Genomic DNA, 22092 nt, shown 5'->3' on the forward strand with positions numbered 1-22092 from the left:
TTGTGGAAATGTTGCAAGATTTATGACTCATCTTGTACATATTTAGCGCAAAAATAAATAAAATAAAATAAAAATAAATTAAAAAGTAACTTCATTAAGCAAATATAATTGTAATCATCATCATTATAGGTATTCTGCCTTTATTGGCAGGTCACTTGCAGCAGCTGAGAAGCTTCCATGCTCCACGGTCCTCCGCTAACTTCGTCTTCACGTATGATCTTTCTGTTTTTATATCATCCATTAATAGTAGTCTCCTCCGCCCCCTCCCTCTCTTTCCTGCCACCATACCCTCTATGACGTCCCTCATGATACAATCTCTTCTTAGGCAATGTCCCAACCAGTTTCTCTTCCTCTTCCTCTAAAAGTGTTCTTTTCTCACCCACCACTTCTAACACTCTCTCATTCGTTTTCCGCTCGACCCAACTAATTCTTTCCATTCTTCTCCACACCCACATTTCGAAGTAAAGAACTAATTCTACCGAAATGCCATCATCATATAGGCTCTTTTCCACTATCTCTTCTAGATAGACATTAAAGTGTTGGCGGGAGGCAGCATCCTTGTCGAACTCCCCTTCCAATTGCACTCTCTTCCGTCAGTTCTTTCCCTATCCTAACACTTACTTGTAAAGCTTAGCATTATAAAATAAAATCATTATTAAACAATTTTTTCTGTATGTTGTGCAGATAAGCTTTAAGATTTAGCGTTTTTCTCGTTCAATAGCTAACAATTCATTTGTATGTGATCGAACTACCTTCAACGTGTTTCTCTGCCTCGCTCCCGGCTCCGGTAAAACGTCGCTCTTAACAGCTTAAAAGGGTGGTATCTGACGTAGACAAACAAACAGTTTATGTTTCTGTGGGCCTTATGCAGAGTCGTTCTGACACGCGATTAGTGCCATACTAAAGAGTTCGACTAACATAGGTTTCCTGCAGTAGTCAGGCCTTTAGTGTGACGCTAATCATACGTCAAAATGACTTTGCATAAGGCCCTGTAAGTTTAATCCACGATTAAGGTAAGTCCTTTTCAATTATGACCTAAAATCTCCAAAAGAACCTTTCCTACCCCTAGCTATTGCAAGGGGCACTTCGTTACCTTGCTTGATTATTCATGTTATATATTTTAATATTAAATCTATATATTTATAATTAAGTTGTGTATATTAATTAGTAAGTCAGTCCTGACACGTATTTATCTAACGCATTTATCTAGTACTATTTATTTAATAAGTATAGCGAAATATATAATCTTACTATGTTTATAATATGTAAATATCAATTAGTGCATTATCCCAATCATTTATATATGCCAAATTTTTCTTTTAAGAATAAGATTCTGCATAAGGCTCGCTATAATCGCTCCCACTTGATTATAGACCTGGTAGAGAGGCTAGTTTTTTGAAGATTTCTCTTTCTTGCTTGCTATTCCAGTAATTTTCCACTGCTGTAGAAATTTCTAGAACCGTTAAATACTTAAATTTTTTCTTCATTTTTTCTGTCCCCGGCAAAACACATAAAAAGGCGGATTTTTTTATGGCTTTCGCTGTTTCAGCTAGGGAGGCCTGTAGAGTAGAGGGCTATGCTGGTGGCTGTTCAGTCCAAAGGGAATTAGCAAGTAAGCTTTTTTCCTGGGAGTTTGTCCTTTAGATTAGTTACTGGATGACCAGTGGATATGTTAGTTCGTGGCTTTCAGTCCCGCTAGAGAAAGTGGTCTCTGGCCGTAACTTAGGTGAATTCCAGAGTTAGGAATACGAATTAAAGAATAAAGTAGGAATTTTGAGCTCTACGTCAGAGTAATGACTTAAATGGGCTCTAGTTACTGGTTAGAAGGAGTGAAAAGTAATTTGCTCTTGGGGTGACCCTAGGGAGAGAGTGAACCCAGGGCACTTAGGTTTTTGAAAATCTCCAGGTGCTGGAGGTTTTTTCCCATTAAAATTGAATCCAAGTTGCTATTTGGTTTCGTTCCCCGTACAGTCAGGCAATAGTGAGGCTTGGCTGGTGTATTTTGTTTTCACACTGCGACTTTCGTGTTTGAAAGTATTAGAGTGCGTGTTCACCTTTTAACCTAGAGTCTTGAATGGAAGACGTAATAATATAGCTGGGCCATGAGTGACGGCTGCTACTCCTAATTTCCTAAGTTTACCAATCCTTAAGATTTTAGTTAGTTTCCTTTTCTGGATTTCTCAGAGTGTTGAGAGTCCAAACCAGGTGTAGGCCAGATTGTTACTGAAGTGAAGTTAATCAGTCTTTGAAAGCAAGGAATATGGACCTAGAGTAGAGAGAGTACTAGTTTTCATATTACCGCAGTTCCCAAAGAAATATTAGAGAAGTCTTTTATTGTTTATGTTTAGTGATATTTAAATTAGAGTCTGTGCTTTTTGAACTCTCATGATGAGTTCTTTGGGAAGCCGAGCAAAATATTAATGATTTTCTTTCAAGGGCGAAGTAACGTCCTTTGAACCTCAAAATTCTAGTCACTCACCTTACCCTAATTAGAAAAATATTAAGTTAAATAAATCTAGTTATCCACTGTAAATCCCTTGAGTGTTTGTTTTTAACTCAATCGTGTTTTGAACCTGTTACCTAGACAACAGCGAGCGGTCGATTTATTTCTTAAGGATTTTTTTTTTTTTTTTTTTTTTTTTTTTTTTTTTTTTTTTTTGTTGTTGTAAGGTAAGAATGGCAGACTCGTTAGAGTGGTGTGTTAAAGAATCTCGATTAGGTTTATAGTTTCATATAGATATAAAGTGATCAGATCCGAAACGATTCGAAGAATAAAAAAGAACAAAACACAAGAAATACATAATCACATTTAACATTAATAACATTATTTTATTTTTATTTATTTATTTATTTTTTTTTTTACCTTACACTATATAGCTGGGAAGATGTTTGCAAACCTGATCATCGAAAATTAAGTACCGGTAACAAACAGAAACTTTGACTCAGGACACCTCAAGTAAGATGATTTACGTTGCCTGTCATTTTTATTTACTCTCTATAAAATTACCATTACAACGAAATTACAAATACTTTAAAATGTTCTATATAGAGTAACTACATTCGCTTTTCAATACACAGACATAATTTTTAAATAGCTATTTTCGCTCCTTGGAATATGAGAAAACCAACATATATTGAATCAATATCATTGCATATTTCGCTTTGATTAATAGTCATTATATTAAAGTTATTGCGCTGCCAAATGCTACTCAACGTTATGTTAATAAAATGGTCGTTCTTCCTGTATATGTTACTACTAGCAATTCACGAAACGTGTCAAAGCACATTTGACTTTTGAATCTTTAAAATTATTCAACGGCTATCATATATGAACAACTCATACATAATTTTCTATTTATTTATGTTAATTTTACTTATCAAAAAATTAATAACAATTATATTGTACAAATTACATATTCAACGTTATTTAAAATGACTTGCTGCAATTTATATTAAGCTCTTCTATAACTGTTTATAAGAATCTAGCACATTCCATGCGAAATTGTTTTCGACGAACTCTCGAACTATATTTTTAAGTAACTTTGTATACTAGCAAATGCGTCCACGTGTTGCAGCGTACAATATTTTGAGTTCTTCCTTCTGCACCTTTCATACAGAATTCGTTTAAACTCGAAGTCTAGCATGAAATTTGAACGCTTCGTATGAGCATCTTAGTGAACACCCTCATCCCTTTTCTTCCATTCTAGGATAAAATCTAAAAATGCTGAAACACATTTATAATTACAGTATCTTAAATGAAAAGTTTAAATACCAAATTTCATACTTTTAACTGTAAGAGATTCTGGATATGGAAACATAATAATAATAATAATAGTAATAATAATTGCAACCCCACTCCTTTTTCTTTCTTTCTAGGACAAATATCAAAAAGCGCTGAGAACAATTAGTTCTAATGATTAATTATTTTAAATGAAAAGTCTAAATATCAAACATCATGACTAGTTATAAGGATTCCAAGATAAGGCCATAACTGCAACCTCCTATCTCTTTCTCTTTCCATCTATTTTCTTCCTTTCTAATTTAAAAAAAAACACTGAGACACATGTTTAACTATATTTAATACGAAGCATTAAAATCAAATGTAATTTCTCTAATCCTAATCGATTCCGAGATATGGATACTTTATTATAATAATTGCAACCCCTATCCCTCCTCTCCTCTACGTCGATTTTCCAGAAAATTCCTTTCTTGGTGGTACCTTATGTCACAAATCCATACTTGCCACGCTTGGAGTTTATAGCTTAAGCGGTTTAGCCTAGATGTTAATCAATCAATCAGGTTTCTTATATACAAGGTGACCGGGATTTTCGTACGTAAATAATCGATGAATAGCCGGATCATGATGAAACTTGCGGGTGACGTAATGTATTCCTTCTCGAGTAACTAGCGCCCGGCATGATGTATTTGGCGCATGTGCAGCAGTTGCAGCGAACATGGCGGCAAGCAGTGTGTCTGTGGAGCAGCGGTGTGTAATCAAATTTCTTATGAAGGAGAAAGTTAAACCAACTGAGATTTTCAGAAAATTGCAAGCACAGTATGGTTAACAACGATGTCACGGACAAGAGTGTACGAATGGCGTGAACAGTTTCGCGAAGGACGGGAGCTGGTGACAAATGAAGCACATGAACACATTCGCCCGACTGCAGTCACACCAGTGAATATCGCACGTGTTGAGCAAATGATTCTTGAGAACCGGCGAGTAGCAGTGAGGGATATTGCTGCCGAGGTGGATATCAGTGTCGGAAGTATTGTGACAATCATTCACGACCACTTACGCTTCCGCAAAATCTGTGCAAGTTTGGTTCCCCGCCAGCTGACATTTGATCAGAAGTGGACACGCATGACGGTCTGTGAACAGCTTCTGAATCGGTTTCGAGCCGAAGGTGATGAATTGTTGTAGTCCAGATTTAGGCCCCAGTGATTATCATTTGTTTGCACCCCGGAAAGACCATCTGTGAGGGAAGAAATTCATGACAGATGAAGCACTGTGGAACGATGTCCTTCAGTGGCTACGACAACAACCAAGTTCTTTCTACGCCAAAGGAATCAAGTAGCTGCCACAACGATGGCAACGGTGCCTCGACGCGCACGGAGAATACTTTGAAAAGCTGATATAGTTTGGTGCTTCTTGTGCTATCTGTTTCCTCTGGAGAAATAAAAGTCCCGGTCAACCTTGAACGACCCTTGTAATATATACAACTGAAAATAGTGATAATCGAATGGTACAGAGGTCAGATGAGTACGATGGCTGGAAATAGCCCCGCCAAGCTCCAATTTTGTGTGTGCGTCTGTTACTTTAACTACCAGCGCTGCTCAACAATTGATCCTGATATAGGAGTTAAATAAAAATATTGTACTTGCAGTATGTTGTATTCTAAACTTTTAGAAGTATGTGTGCCAAAGTACAGGGAAATGTCATTGATACTAGTTGGGTTCTCTGTGTTTTGCAGGTAGAAAGCACATCCGAATGGAAGTACGTGCCACGATCAAATCCTTCCACATGGAAGGCCTACCCCCAATCGAGATGCACCCTGATATAGTTAGTGTGTTGGGTGATAGTGTCTCCTTCTATGAAGTGATTTTTAAAAAAAAAAAAAAAATGGTCAAATGAATTCTGCTTTGGCAGGCACAGTTGTGAAGATGCAACTGGTACTGGTCCTCGAATAGTGCGAACGCAAGAAAGCATTAATGTTATACATGATCTGGTAATGAATGACAGAAAACTAAGAGTGCGCAAAATATGTGAGACCAGGAGTTCCACCGGTTCAATTGAAAGAATTTTGCATGGAAGCTTAGAATATGCACAGTTAATTCTCATATTATGGGCAGCTATCAAAGAAAAAAGGATAGACATGTTACGCAGACAAGTTCTTTTGCATCAGGATAATGAAAGTCACCACACAACGACAGCAATTGCCTTCCGTGGTAGGCCTTCCATGTGGAAGGATTTGATCGTGGCACGTACTTCCATTCGGATGTGCTTTCTACCTGCAGAACACAGAGAACCCAACTAGTATCAATGACATTTCCCTGTACTTTGGTACTATTTCCCTTTTGAGTTTTTTTTCGATTTTCTGCGTTTACGTTGTTTTGAATATCTCAGCATCTATTTGTCCTACAAAATTAAAAATTGTTGGACGTCTCCAACTCGTGCAGAGCTAAAACTTCGATCTCGTAACATTTTTACCAGGGCCTACAGTAGCAACATTTTTGAACATTGAAGACATGTTTGGGAAGAGAAAATAACTGACGTAGATGTTTGAATTTGTGTGTGCATATAGTCCGGGGTTATAAGTTAATACACAAAAATTTACAGACTTGTAGCTGCTCCCAAACGCCTGGGGAAAAAAATCGTAAAGTTGGAGAATTATACCAATTTGGCATGTTTCACTGTCTAATATCTCCAATGGGCCTAGATGAAAAAATCTGAAATATTGGGAATAGTTAGTCCTTTAGTATACCATAACAAACAACAAAGCACGTTTTGTGTTTTTGAGCAGAAGGGGGTCAAACTATTAAGTAATAACGTCATACTCTAGGAGGTGTTTTGTTCATAAATTCAACTGGAAATTTGTTGTTGTGAAGTAAAATAAAGTAAGATAAATGGTTAGTCCAGTCAAGGCTCTCAAGCTCGTTTGTTTACTCTAGTTGCAGGGTGTCTACTGATACTGGAAATATACTGACATTTTGATCCGCATACTGGAAAAATCATGAAACTTGTAATTTGTAAACAATACTTTTTTGTAATTGTTTTAATAGTCTTAGAAACAATTTTGTATTCATTGAAATTGTATTTTTTTCCAAAGAAAGAGTTGTATACATTTTGTAATGAGACATTTAAAGCAATGGGTGGAGTGGAAAGCTGTGAAGGGAGTTGGAATGCCCTTTAAAAAACGTTAAAAAATAATTTGTATTTCAAAAAAATCAAGTCTAACTAAGTTTATTAAAAATAAAATACTTTTGGTGGTAAAACAATACTGTACAAACCTGAAATCATCAAAAGTGAGATTACTCCTAAAAAACTTTAAAAAAAAAATCATTGTATTAGATATTGGAATTTTGCTTATAGTTATACTGAATATACTGGAAATATACTGGAATTTTGAAAATGAAACTCAGTAGACACCCTGAGTTGTAACACTGTGCCGCTATCAGCACAAGGCGAGGAAAGTCAAAATGCACACTTGACAAAAAAAAAAAAAAAAAAAAAAAAAAACGTCCGTAAGTACTCCTTGCTCTTGCTGCTTGCTATATCGATGATATTCAATCATGTTTATTCTTGTTTTAGCTGTGAATACTGACTTGGGAATGTAGATCAAACGAAACGACAGCTGTCTCCTGTGTGAGTTGACAGCTAAAACAAGAATAAACATGACTGAATATCATTGATATAGCAAGCATCAAGAGCAAGGAGTACTTACGGACGTTTTTGTCAAGTGTGCATTTTGACTTTCCTCGCCTTCTGCTGATAGCTGCATTCTTCACCAGTGCTGCTGTGAGTTTGATAAGACAGTGTTACAACTGGAGGAAAGAAACAAGCTTAGCCTTGACTGGACTAATCATTCATCCTACTTTATTTTACTTCACAATAAATTTCCAGTTGAATTTATGAACAAAACACCTCCTAGAGTATGACGTTATTACTTAATAGTTTGACCCCCTTCTGCTCAAAAACACAAAACGTGCTTTGTCGTTTGTTATGGTATACTAAAGGACTAACTATCCCCAATATTTCAGATTTTTTCATCTAGGCCCATTGGAGATATTAGACAGTGAAACATGCCAAATTGGTATAATTCTCCAACTTTACGATTTTTTTTTTCCCAGGCGTTTGGGAGCAGCTACAAGTCTGTAAATTTTTGTGTATTAACTTATAACCCCGGACTATATGCACACACAAATTCAAACATCTACGTCAGTTATTTTCTCTTCCCAAAGATGTCTTCAATGTTCAAAAATGTTGCTACTGTAGGCCCTGGTAAAAATGTCCCCTTCACGTGGTTTTAGGCAAAAATGTTACGAGATCGAAGTTTTAGCTCTGCACGAGTTGGAGACGTCCAACAATTTTTAATTTTGTAGGACAAATAGATGCTATGATATTCAAAACAACGTAAACGCCTAAAATCGAAAAAACGCAAAATGGCGGCAGCCACTGCGTCGCCATAGAATGTTGTAAAAAGTAATTAATTGTGGTTTTGAAGTACCCTAATATAGGATAAACATTCATGAAAAAATTAGATTTTTTGGAAATGGTCGAGCGGCACATGCTTGAACATTTAGAATGGATCGCTTAGAGCGGCACATGCTAGGGTTATATATAATGGCATTTTTACACAATTAAGTCTCTGTTTCCTTAAGACGCATCAAATCTTCTTTCAGCTTGTCTGTGGTAGTGTACACTTTACTTTTCAATTAGTCTCACCCATGATTTTATAAGACTGAGTGACAAGCCACATTGCCAGTGTAATTATATTTTTGCAAACTAAGTTCAGGGAAAGCAGTTTGACCCTGTTACCAATAGTGATGTTGCCTGTCCACCAAACTGTGTTATGTATAACTTGTATATAAAAACGAATGAATATATGTTTGTATATAAATTCACACCATTGATTTAACATACTTCTAAATAACTGTATACTTTCAAGAGACTGTAGGATATTTAGTATTTTTTCATGCGTATTCTAAGGGGAAATGAGGGAGGTTTAAAGGAAAAGAAGTGGTTGAAATTTATACCAATAATAGAGTATCTCACGAGTTCACCATGTTAGAAAGATGAAACTCAATATGTAAAATCACGTAATTTCTTCACGAAACTGAAGAGTTCGTTGGAAGAAATCTCGTTGTGATTAAGAATGAGCTAGTACTACAATACAGCACAAATGAGGTATATTGCACTACAGTACAGATTTTAAAGAAGGGATAGTCATTGTAACCATGTAGAAAAACAATCGAATATACGTAAAGAAGAAGAGTTTTTTTTTTTCGTTTTCTTTCTTGATTTTTACTTTTAAAATGGGTAATGATCAGGCATTACATTAATTACTGAGAAACAGCAAGAGCCTTACAGAGAAACGTCTTTAATTGGAGTCGAGAAAATAACTTGAATATAAATATCAATATGTAAATCTGTTTCCTTTACGCAATATGGGAAAAGTCATAATTATGCCTGTTACATAAAATTCTGTTGATCTAAATGGAAGTGATGAAAGATCTTTCGGTTTTTTTTTTCTTTCTTTCTTGGTAGATATGTAAGTGTTTGCAGCACAAAAATTTTCGTAAAGCACTTCATGTCGTATATGTTAGCTCGAAATTTGACCCAGCTTCCCAACTAAATGCAAATTTCAACTTCTTGTTTTTAAATGAAAAAAAGAAAATGCATCCACGATCTTGTGCTCAAAATAGAAAGTAATAACTAAATAATACAATAAATTGCTGTTTTTTGTTAAAAAGGCTAGTTTTAAGGCACCTGACTTAAAAACACGAGATCAAAACAATGTTCTATTCCTCTTGTAATACAGCTTAAACAGATATTTATATGGCGGATTGTGTGTCTGTAATAGGTTCATAGCTTTGGTTCGCTAATAGACATTTTTGAAAGTAATAAGTTAAAAAGACAAGTAGATAAATTACGTTTTTGTATTTTATATCGTATTTGTACTTATTTAACGATATTACAATTGTAGTAGACTATAAGATAGGTTCATCGGACAATAGCGTGTTTTGTTCTTCTGCTAAGTAAAGTATTTTGTGGACAGTTCCGGTGTACTAATCTACTACTAAGCCACGGTATCCACGTCACAAGAGAGCAAGTAAACGAGGTCGGCCATGGTAGCTCAGTGATAGAGCGTTCACCTTTGATGTGTGGGTTCCCTGGTTCGATCCCAACTCGTGCCAGTGAACTTTGTAGTGGACGTACGTGGGTTCTCTCGGGGTTCTCTAATTTCCTCCCACTTTCTTCATTCCACCATTTCATTTATTTCTCATCATCAGCGTCACCTTTAGCCTATCCGGCATAACGTGGGACGTAAAACGTAAAGATTTCATTTCATTTCAGAACAAGTAAACGAGAGAATTACAATTTAAAGATTCACAACCACATCTATTAAATATTGAGTAAGGTAATTTAACTATTAGGTTACTTAAGTCATAAATAATTCTTGTCTCTGGAAACAAATTGGAATGCTGCATTTACCATTCTTATGTTTATCATGTACTATTCGACAGGTCTGAAACTGTGTGGAGTAAGTTAGTTTCTCGGCAGTGAAAACGTGTTGGATCCTTCCAACACATTCACCGTAATGTAAACAGAACCATTATCTTCACACTGAATAACGATACAATTTTAAAATGTATATGTAATAGTGTGGAATAAATAGTTTTAAGCCCAGAAATGAAGGTACTGAAAGATACATATTCATCGCGTAATGTGACGGAAATTGAAGCAGGAATAAAACGCGTCGGAGATAAGTAAAATATATGAAATGTTTATAGACAAGGAATGATAATTGATTGGAAAGGGCGAAATTTATTGAGGCAGTATGATAGCGTTAATAAATTCGTCATTCCAAATTTTAGAATGAGTCAGTCATCGACACTTTATCAGTGAACTTATCATTGTTATATTAGCAAGTAAAACCGGCACATTGTCATTTAATCGAAAAGAAAAGGTTCAAAATTAGTAATATTGGGCGTTTTAAAAATCCCTTCATTATTTAGTGTGAAGACATTGATAGTGCTTATGGTGATTCTACTGGTAGAATCAACATGTGACATAGGAAATAACAACTTAATTTAGGATTGTCTTTAAATATGATGATCTTTCGGGACATATATACGCATTGCTTTGACCATCGGTAATCATTGTTAACTTAATTCTACTTCAATGTACACATTTTTTTTGAGAAAATTGTATCGTATCTTATATCCATTGTACAGAAATATACAAGGTGCTGCAGGGGAATCTGATGATTTTTTATCGTAAATAAAGAAAACTTGTTGCAGCACCTGCAGTTTCAATCACTTCTACATTCTCCCTACTCCCTAAATCTCGATCCCAATGACTTCCAATTATTTTCCAAGTTAAAACAGTACACTCGTGGGAACAAGTTTGAAAATGACGGGGCTGTGGAATAATGGCTTGTTGTAAGAGCTCTAGGTGGATGAAGTCCATTTCTGTAATGGATGACTTTGTAGAAAAATAAATTTTCTTCTTATTATGAACAATAATTGTTCAACACCCTCGTATATGTGATTTTGCGTTATCATGAAGAACATTTTCTTTTCTATTTACGAGCGCTGGGCACTTTTCAAACTGGAAAACACGCTATAACTGTTTGACGTATGTTTTAAGTGTTTCGTTGCGATTTAAAATCTCAGTATGAGTAATACACAATGATTCCACTACACAAACATTACTATTCTTCCAAGAAGCTCAGCTTTTGAAAACAGTTGTGAAGATTTACCCATGTCAATGTCAATAAACTGCCAGTTGTACCGAACACTGTCGTATGTAATCTATTTGCATCGCCTATTATGATATTATTAAAAAAACAGGTAATTTATTTGTCGTCAAAAAAGGCTATTGATATGGATAAATGATTTGCTTTTCTTTTACTAACAGCATATTAGACAAAAATACATGGCTTTCCTACCTTTTCTAAGTGTAGACATATGGTAGCTTGTGATGTGTATTAAACTTCTTTGTAAATTCTCAAATGCACTACCATAGGTTGTATCCACCAATAATTTTAAAGCTTGATCATCTAAGTATGATGAATGACGTAATCTGGGTTAACTTTCCAACGACATGCGATATCTAAGGATGATGCTGGGAATTTATTGGAGATATAAAAGACGGTGTACTTTGGAGACTAACCAATATACACGTGTGGCAGAGGAATCTGACGATTTTTCTTTACAGATATTGGCAACACTGACTGAAACTTGAGCGACGTATTGATAGTCAGGTAATACGTTTCTCTCCCAGAGTATTCCAGTCAGCATGGATCAGTGATCGGAATACCGTGCTTTTGTTATAGAGGCTACTCTCAAAAACAATGATTCTGTGATCGCCGTAAAGAATGCGCTTCGGCTACAGTTTTATATTCACCGTAATTGGCATGTTCCCAAATGGAATACCATTTTGTTGTGGTCAATAACTTTTGTGCGAAAGGTTCGCTCAGATCACAAGATGGACAAGTCTCTAGAAACCATCGAGCGAGTTCGGCAGTCTGCTGTGTAGTCCTCGACGATTCAATTTATTTACGATAAAAAAAATCATTAGATTCCCCTGCAGCACCTTGTATATGTCTGCACAATAGATATAAGATACGATACAATTTTCTCAAAAAAAAAAAAAAAAAAAAAAAAAAAAAAAAAAAGTGTACATTGAAGTAGAATTAAGTTAACAATGATTACCGATGGTCAAAGCAATGCGTATATATGTCCCGAAAGATCATCATATTTAAAGACAATCCTAAATTAAGTTGTTATTTCCTATGTCACATGTTGATTCTACCAGTAGAATCACCATAAGCACTATCAATGTCTTCACACTAAATAATGAAGGGATTTTTAAAACACGCCCAATATTACTAATTTTGAACCTTTTCTTTTCGATTAAATGACAATGTGCCGCTTTTACTTGCTAATATAACAATGATAAGTTCACTGATAAAGTGTCGATGACTGACTCATTCTAAAATTTGGAATGACGAATTTATTAACGCTATCATACTGCCTCAATAAATTTCGCCCTTTCCAATCAATTATCATTCCTTGTCTATAAACATTTCATATATTTTACTTATCTCCGACGCGTTTTATTCCTGCTTCAATTTCCGTCACATTACGCGATGAATATGTATCTTTCAGTACCTTCATTTCTGGGCTTAAAACTATTTATTCCACACTATTACATATACATTTTAAAATTGTATCGTTATTCAGTGTGAAGATAATGGTTCTGTTTACATTACGGTGAATGTGTTGGAAGGATCCAACACGTTTTCACTGCCGAGAAACTAACTTACTCCACACAGTTTCAGACCTGTCGAATAGTACATGATAAACATAAGAATGGTAAATGCAGCATTCCAGTTTGTTTCCAGAGACAAGAATTATTTATGACTTAAGTAACCTAATAGTTAAATTACCTTACTCAATATTTAATAGATGTGGTTGTGAATCTTTAAATTGTAATTCTCTCGTTTACTTGTTCTGAAATGAAATGAAATCTTTACGTTTTACGTCCCACGTTATGCCGGATAGGCTAAAGGTGACGCTGATGATGAGAAATAAATGAAATGGTGGAATGAAGAAAGTGGGAGGAAATTAGAGAACCCCGAGAGAACCCACGTACGTCCACTACAAAGTTCACTGGCACGAGTTGGGATCGAACCAGGGAACCCACACATCAAAGGTGAACGCTCTATCACTGAGCTACCATGGCCGACCTCGTTTACTTGCTCTCTTGTGACGTGGATACCGTGGCTTAGTAGTAGATTAGTACACCGGAACTGTCCACAAAATACTTTACTTAGCAGAAGAACAAAACACGCTATTGTCCGATGAACCTATCTTATAGTCTACTACAATTGTAATATCGTTAAATAAATACAAATACGATATAAAATACAAAAACGTAATTTATCTACTTGTCTTTTTAACTTATTACTTTCAAAAATGTCTATTAGCGAACCAAAGCTATGAACCTATTACAGACACACAATCCGGCATACAAATATCTGTTTAAGCTGTATTACAAGAGGAATAGAACATTGTTTTGATCTCGTGTTTTTAAGTCAGGTACCTTAAAACTAGCCTTTTTAACAAAAAACAGCAATTTATTGTATTATTTAGTTATTACTTTCTATTTTGAGCACAAGAACGTGGATGCATTTTTTTCTTCCATTTAAAAACAAGAAGTTGAAATTTGCATTTAGTTGGGAAGCTGGGTCAAATTTCGAGCTAACATATACGACATGAAGTGCTTTACGAAAATTTTTGTGCTGCAAACACTTACATATCTACCAAGAAAGAAAGAAAAAAAAAACCGAAAGATCTTTCATCACTTCCATTTAGATCAACAGAATTTTATGTAACAGGCATAATTATGACTTTTCCCATATTGCGTAAAGGAAACAGATTTACATGTTGATATTTATATTCAAGTTATTTTCTCGACTCCAATTAAAGACGTTTCTCTGTAAGGCTCTTGCTGTTTCTCAGTAATTAATGTAATGCCTGATCATTACCCATTTTAAAAGTAAAAATCAAGAAAGAAAACGAAAAAAAAAAAACTCTTCTTCTTTACGTATATTCGATTGTTTTTCTACATGGTTACAATGACTATCCCTTCTTTAAAATCTGTACTGTAGTGCAATATACCTCATTTGTGCTGTATTGTAGTACTAGCTCATTCTTAATCACAACGAGATTTCTTCCAACGAACTCTTCAGTTTCGTGAAGAAATTACGTGATTTTACATATTGAGTTTCATCTTTCTAACATGGTGAACTCGTGAGATACTCTATTATTGGTATAAATTTCAACCACTTCTTTTCCTTTAAACCTCCCTCATTTCCCCTTAGAATACGCATGAAAAAATACTAAATATCCTACAGTCTCTTGAAAGTATACAGTTATTTAGAAGTATGTTAAACCAATGGTGTGAATTTATATACAAACATATATTCATTCGTTTTTATATACAAGCTATACATAACACAGTTTGGTGGACAGGCAACATCACTATTGGTAACAGGGTCAAACTGCTTTCCCTGAACTTAGTTTGCAAAAATATAATTACACTGGCAATGTGGCTTGTCACTCAGTCTTATAAAATCATGGGTGAGACTAATTGAAAAGTAAAGTGTACACTACCACAGACAAGCTGAAAGAAGATTTGATGCGTCTTAAGGAAACAGAGACTTAATTGTGTAAAAATGCCATTATATATAACCCTAGCATGTGCCGCTCTAAGCGATCCATTCTAAATGTTCAAGCATGTGCCGCTCGACCATTTCCAAAAAATCTAATTTTTTCATGAATGTTTATCCTATATTAGGGTACTTCAAAACAACAATTAACTACTTTTTACAACATTCCATGGCGACGCAGGAATGTTTATTCTTGTTTTAGCTGTCAACTCACGCAGGAGACTGCTGCCGTTTCTTTGACCTACATCCCCAAGTCAGTATTCACAGCTAAAACAAGAATAAACATGATTGAATATCGTCGATATAGCAAGCAGCAAGAGCAAGGAGTACTTACGGACGTTTTTTTGTCAAGTGTGCATTTTGACTTTCCTCGCCTTCTGCTGATAGCGGCACAGTATTACAACTCAGGGTGTCTACTGAGTTTCATTTTCAAAATTCCAGTATATTTCCAGTATATTCAGTATAACTATAAGCAAAATTCCAATATCTAATACAATGATTTTTTTAAAAGTTCTTTAGGAATAATCACACTTTTGATGATTTCAGGTTTGTACAGTATTGTTTTACCACCAAAAAATATTTTATTTTTTGAGCTGAGCGAAGCGAAGCTCTTATACTCGGGTTAGCCGTTTGGTTGTCCGCGAACTCCTCCTAGACCGTTTGGCCGATCTCAACCGAACTTAGCACGCTGATAGAGTATGTCGTGCTGAGTGACAACATAGGTCGAAATCAAAAATCCGATGTACCATCGAGGAATAATCACCGAAAAACGCTTACTCCTAGACCGTTTGGCCGATCTCAACCAAACTTAGCACGCTGATAGAGTATGTCGTGCTGAGTGACAACATAGGTCGAAATCAAAAATCCGATGTACCATCGAGGAATAATCACCGAAAAACGCTTCCTCCTAGACCGTTTGGCCGATCTCAACCAAACTTAGCACGCTGATAGAGTATGTCGTGCTGAGTGACAACATAGGTCGAAATCAAAAATCCGATGTACCATCGAGGAATAATCACCGAAAAACGCTTACTCCTAGACCGTTTGGCCGATCTCAACCAAACTTAGCACGCTGATAGAGTATGTCGTGCTGAGTGACAACATAGGTCGAAATCAAAAATCCGATGTACCATCGAGGAATAATCACCGAAAAACGCTTACTCCTAGACCGTTTGGCCGATCTCAACCAAACTTAGCACGCTGATAGAGTATGTCGTGCTGAGTGACAACATAGGTCGAAATCAAAAATCCGATGTACCATCGAGGAATAATCACCGAAAAACGCTTACTCCTAGACCGTTTGGCCGATCTCAACCAAACTTAGCACGCTGATAGAGTATGTCGTGCTGAGTGACAACATAGGTCGAAATCAAAAATCCGATATACCATCGAGGAATAATCACCGAAAAACGCTTACTCCTACACCGTTTGGCCGATCTCAACCAAACTTAGCACGCTGATAGAGTATGTCGTGCTGAGTGACAACATAGGTCGAAATCAAAAATCCGATGTACCATCGAGGAATAATCACCGAAAAACGCTTCCTGATTACGTAGTTTAAGCTCGCTCAGCTCATTTCATTGCAATCGGGTATATCCATTGCATTCCTAGTAATAAATTTAGTTAGACTTGATTTTTTAAAAATACAAACGATTTTTTAACGTTTTCTAAAAGGCCTCCCAACTCCCTCCACAGCTTTCCACTCCACCCATTGCTTTAAATGTCATTACAAAATGTATACAACACCTTCTTTGGAAAAAAGTACAATTTCAATGAATACAAAATTGTTTCTAAGACTATTAAAACAATTACAAAAAAGTATTGTTAACAAATTACCAGTATCATGATTTTTCCAGTATGCGGATCAAAATGTCAGTATATTTCCAGTATCAGTAGACACCCTGCAACTAGAGTAAACAAACGAGCTTGAGAGCCTTGACTGGACTAACCATTTATCCTACTTTATTTTACTTCACAATAACAAATTTCCAGTTGAATTTATGAACAAAACACCTCCTCGAGTATGACGTCATTACTTAATAGTTTGACCCCCTTCTGCTCAAAAACACAAAACGTGCTTTGTTGTTTGTTATGGTATACTAAAGGACTAACTATTCCCAATATTTAAGATTTTTTCATCCAGGCCCATTGGAGATAGACAGTGAAACATGCCAAATTGGCATAATTCTCCAACTTTACGTTTTTTTTTTTTTTTTTTTTTTTTTCCAGGCGTTTGGAAGCAGCTACAGGTCTGTAAATTTTTGTGTATTAACTTATGACCCCGGACTATATGCACACACAAATTCAAACCTCTACGTCAGTTATTTTCTCTTCCCAAACGTCTTCAATGTCCAAAAATGTTGCTACTGTAGGCCCTGGTTTTAGGCAAAAATGTTATGAGATCAAAGTTTTAGCTCTGCACGAGTTGGAGACGTCCAACAATTTTTAATTTTGTAGGACAAATACATGCTGAGATATTCAAAACAACGTAAACGCAGATAATCGAAAAAACTCAAAATGGCGACAGCCGCTGCGTCACCATGCGATGTTGTAAAAAGTAAATAACTGTGGTTTCGAAGTACCTTGATATGTTAAACATTCATGACAAAATTAGATTTTTTTTGAAAAGGTCGAGCGACAATTTTTCTTTTTTCTCGATCACTTTGCATGGATTGACCCTATAGTGACCAGTTTCTTACTTATGTGGGTCCAAAATGATATATGCAAAGCTGGTAATTAAGAACCTTGATTGAAGGCTAAGCTGATAGAAATGAAATGAAATCTTTGAGTTTTATGTCCCACCATTATGCCAGGTAGGTTAAAGGAGACGGTGATGATAAGAACTGCATGCAACAGTGGAATAAAGAAAGTGGGAGAAAACGGGAGAACCCCGAGAAAACCTACAAACATGGTGTTTGTTCAGAACAAAATTCACTTGGCATGAGCTGGGATCGAAGCAGGGATCCCATGCACCAGAGGTGAACGCTCTACCACTGTCACCGTGCCTTCTGATTTACGATTACAACAAAGTATACACGCTGTGTGATTATCTTCTTTCCACCGATAGTCCCTTGCACACATTAATTTTCCTCCGAAAGAAGGCAGACTTTCTACAGTATCAAGGAAGCAGATCCTTCACAAATGTTTACAAAATACGGATGTGATTTATCTACAGCAAATGTCCGAATGCATCTAAAGGAAATTCTTTTAGATGAAATTTTAAAAAAGTTAGCAAATCATTCATCGTTTGTTTTCAATCTTTAAAAAAATACTATTTTCTGGTCAACTGTCATACAATGTAAGACAATGTAGCGTTCTGGAAATTTCAGACATTTACTTACCTCTAATGTAAAGACTTTACCATCACCCAAGTATTACTTACATTGTTAGTCTTCTTTATTGAATAAAAGATTGGAAGAAAATGAAGATATTCTATTTTAGCGATAAGCAGATCTCCATTATCTCAAAGGAACCAACGTACATACCCTAAAATGTTATAAGAGAAGTTAATTTTCCGTGTTAACCTACACCATTCTGAAGTTTTTAAAACGTGCGATTAAGTAAGAAAACATATGTTATTAATAGCTAGAGTTGTAAATCGCACTTAATCGTTATAGCTAATAGTATCTAGTCTAAAAGGTTCATGCAGTCCACATACCGTCTTAAGAGAGAAAATAGTTGGTCCATCACCACCATTGTAAAGTAGGAACATGAAAGCAGAAAAAAGCAAGCAGAGGTTATTTACAGTATTTAAGAGAGAAAAAGAAGTGATGAATACTATAGCAAATAAAGAGAAAAACCTTTATTTGTTAAAAAAAAAAGCTCTAATTACTTATATAATGAAATTAAAGTATTTTTGGGAAATTTACATCATTTTTATTTTACTTATTGTTATTTCTGATGATCATTTTGCTAGTTATTTTACTGGCATTCTCACGGTTAAACTAACACATTAAACTCTCATCATCTATGTAATATAAAGATACTTATCAATTTAATAGAAACACCTAGAAAAAAAGGTACAACTTACTACATTAATATGGTACTGAATTCCTTTCGCCCTCAGAACAGCTCAAACAACGTGGAATGGAGTCAAAAAAGCTGTGAATGGTAACAGGTGGAATATCACACTATTCCACATGCAATGCATTACTCAGCTCCGTGAGAGAGAACAGAGGGAGAAATTTGCGCCAGTTTCGTGTTTCCAAAACAGAACCACAGATGTTCAATTATATTAAAGTCTGAAGATTTGGCGGGCCAGGAAAGATGTTTAACTTCATCCCAATGTTCCTCCCTCAAACCATGCTACAATAGCTCCAGCTATACGAATGAGCGCGTTATCATACTGAAATACGGCGTCATCGCACGGAAGCAATGTGTAGGCCATAGAATGCACATAATTCACTAAAATGTTGACACATCCTTGCCAGTGACGCGACTGCTAGCATTGACAACCAGGATATTACGGGCCACAGCATCACAGAGCCGCAGGCATTTTCCACGGTTGGATGGAGACACTGTGAATCATGTGCTTCTTTGGGCGTCCGCCACATATAAACACGACCTGTGGTTTGAAACAAGATGAACGATCAGACATCCAATCATATCACACGTTTCCAGTCAGTAGTAGTCTCGATTGCATGTTCGCAGCAACAACTGCCATCGTACTAAACCGTTATGGTTCCTTATCAACGGTTTCGGCCATGCAACCTGACCCCGAATGTCTATACCGTAATTCGCGGCAGACTGTAGTTGTCGACAGGCTGTAGGAGGTGCTGCTTGAATTCCTATGTCACTTGCACCGCAGTCCCACAACAGTTCTGAGTGATAATCCGCTTTAAAGCTTGATGGGACAGGTTACTGAGAATTTCATTTCGACTACTTCGCCGATGTGGTTTTATATGGAATTTTCTATGTTTTTATCTTGAATATTGCCCCTTACGATGCACCTAAAACAACTCGCACCACATAACCAAGTGCCACCACCTCTTTGGAAACCAGGAAGGTCGTTCACTTTACACTCCACAGCACACTGTCGTCCTACTACTGCTCATGTAGTTCTGAGTTTGCCCTAACACACCACTAACAGCTTGGCGCTGCTGTCGCCGCCTGATCGTTGCTAATCCAGACATCTGACATGTTTCCAACTTTTCCAGGTGTTTCCATTTAATTGACGAGGATCTGTACATATTACGCTAATGGTGATTTTTTTTAACCTTCGTAGCTGGTCTAGCAGTTAGTGTGCACCTTTGGCATACTGGGTCCTAACTTAGACTCCCAAAGGGAGAGCATTGGAATGCAATGCAGTGATTCATTCCACCTTAAACTGAAGTTCACGTCTCATATAGTGTCGGTGTTGAAATGGAACGCTAATATAACAAATAAACAAAAAACTTAGCAAAGAATGACTGCATTTAATATAAATTATACCACCTTTCACTACACAATTTAGATTTCTATCGTTACCAAATCTGTTTGATTATAACACGAATCTTTGTGGCCTTCTTGTTTCTGCATATATTGTCTTCCTTCTTCTGTTTCTATAATCTTCAGAAGTGAAGACAAAGCTCACTAGAAATATGCCCACTTTTTCTATTAAAATTGTGTTAATTTTAATTCTGAAAGAATGGTTACAACGTACTTGTTTTACTACCCACTATTAATAATAATCTACAGAGAGTCGCAACGAATTTTTCATGATTTATGTTTCCTTGAACCATTCATAATATTGCTTTCTGTCTTCTAACAATGAAATGAAATGGAACAAAAAATTACTTTTAAAGGCCAAACATGATACTTTCAGCCATCTATAAGACTATACCAATTAAATCTCTTCGGGCAGTTTTTCTTTTTCCAATGTTTGACGCTAGATTACTACTTAGATGGATTACACATGGGTACAGATGAGGAAACGGTACACTGTTACGTTAACCGAACTACAACTTTAACATCCTATCGTAGCATAGCATACATACACAAAACTTTAGAGCCATTCGCTGCACAATACGCATCATTTTAATTATTATTATTATTATTATAAACATGTTGAAAACTATTATATTATTTCATAACATTTCCTATGGTCTCGGTCACTCTTTTCTTCAAAGTTTATGTTACTTATTGTTAACAGTTATTTTAAAAAATGTGAAATGGAACGAAATTCGCTTCGAATGACTTTAAAATAAAGCTTGTCCTTGAGCATTAAGAGGATTCTAAAGTTCTTATGTTCACGATATAACAAAATTCTGTCAGAAGTTAGCTTGCGATCAAAACCAAACACTGGTACCTTATCTATATATTTCAGAAAGACTATTAATTTCGGTCAATGCATTCAGAACAGTTATACGGTAGTTTTTTTTTTTTTTTTTTTTTTTTTTTTTTTTTTTTTTAAAGCACGTATGCAAATTAATTTCTTCATTTAAAGGTCTTTTTTAAATCTTGTTTAATGATACTCTCTACACTATTACGAAGTATTTGCTCATATCTAATCGTAAGACAACAGGTTTTTCTTACACGCAAACTTCAATTTCACGCAAATGTTTAATAATCTTCATGGAATAGTTTAAAGAAAACGTGGTTTATTACTAGCGTTAGTATTCATGTGAAAATGAAATATTTAACATAAAAGTCTTTCATTTTCAATTTGCTTGCCACACCAAGTGCTTCAACTAGAATCGGAAATACTTAGATAGTTTCGATTATTTTAAGTGAAAAGCTAATATAAATTTATGTACAATTCCCATTAGATGTGGAGATACCGCTGTTTTAATCTGGTGCGTCGAAATCAATTATGAGATATAGAGCCATATTTAGGCTTATTGGCTATTTTAAGAATTTAAAAGGAAGCAAGAAAAGTGGTACAATACTTCAAATTAAACCAATAAAAGGAACAAGCATGAAAAATGAACTATTCTGTTTTCAGATATGAGGTATGTATGCTGGTCGGTTCAATAATTTTAACAGCAATATTTTTCAAAAGATGGCATAAAAAAGTACAGAACGTAGGATAACGATGCATGGAATCTTATGTAACAACCAATATGATTCTTTGCAAAATGACCATTTCTGAAAGCACAATACATACCGACAATTTAAGAAATTAATTACTCTGTATGAGATTCCTCTTATATTC

General features: G+C 35.6%; 1 protein-coding gene across 4 annotated transcripts in view; it reads right to left on the minus strand.

Moving 5' to 3' along the window:
- LOC145686385 (mitochondrial coenzyme A transporter SLC25A16-like) overlaps nt 1-22092 on the minus strand; it is a gene marked incomplete at its 5' end in the record, with an annotated part of 88718 nt that overhangs the window by 18794 nt on the left and 47832 nt on the right. Inside the window, 1 exon segment of one of the 4 annotated variants that reach the window (XR_014131601.1) lies at nt 18343-18446. Coding sequence is in view for 1 of the 2 variants with exons in the window: in XM_081759658.1 (XP_081615784.1) it covers nt 3685-3724 (40 nt within the window). 4 annotated transcript variants of the gene reach the window in all.

Source organism: Thermobia domestica, chromosome 5, assembly GCF_964235325.1.
Source record: "Thermobia domestica chromosome 5, izTheDome1.hap1.1, whole genome shotgun sequence".
Classification (NCBI taxonomy): Eukaryota; Metazoa; Arthropoda; class Insecta; order Zygentoma; family Lepismatidae; genus Thermobia; species Thermobia domestica.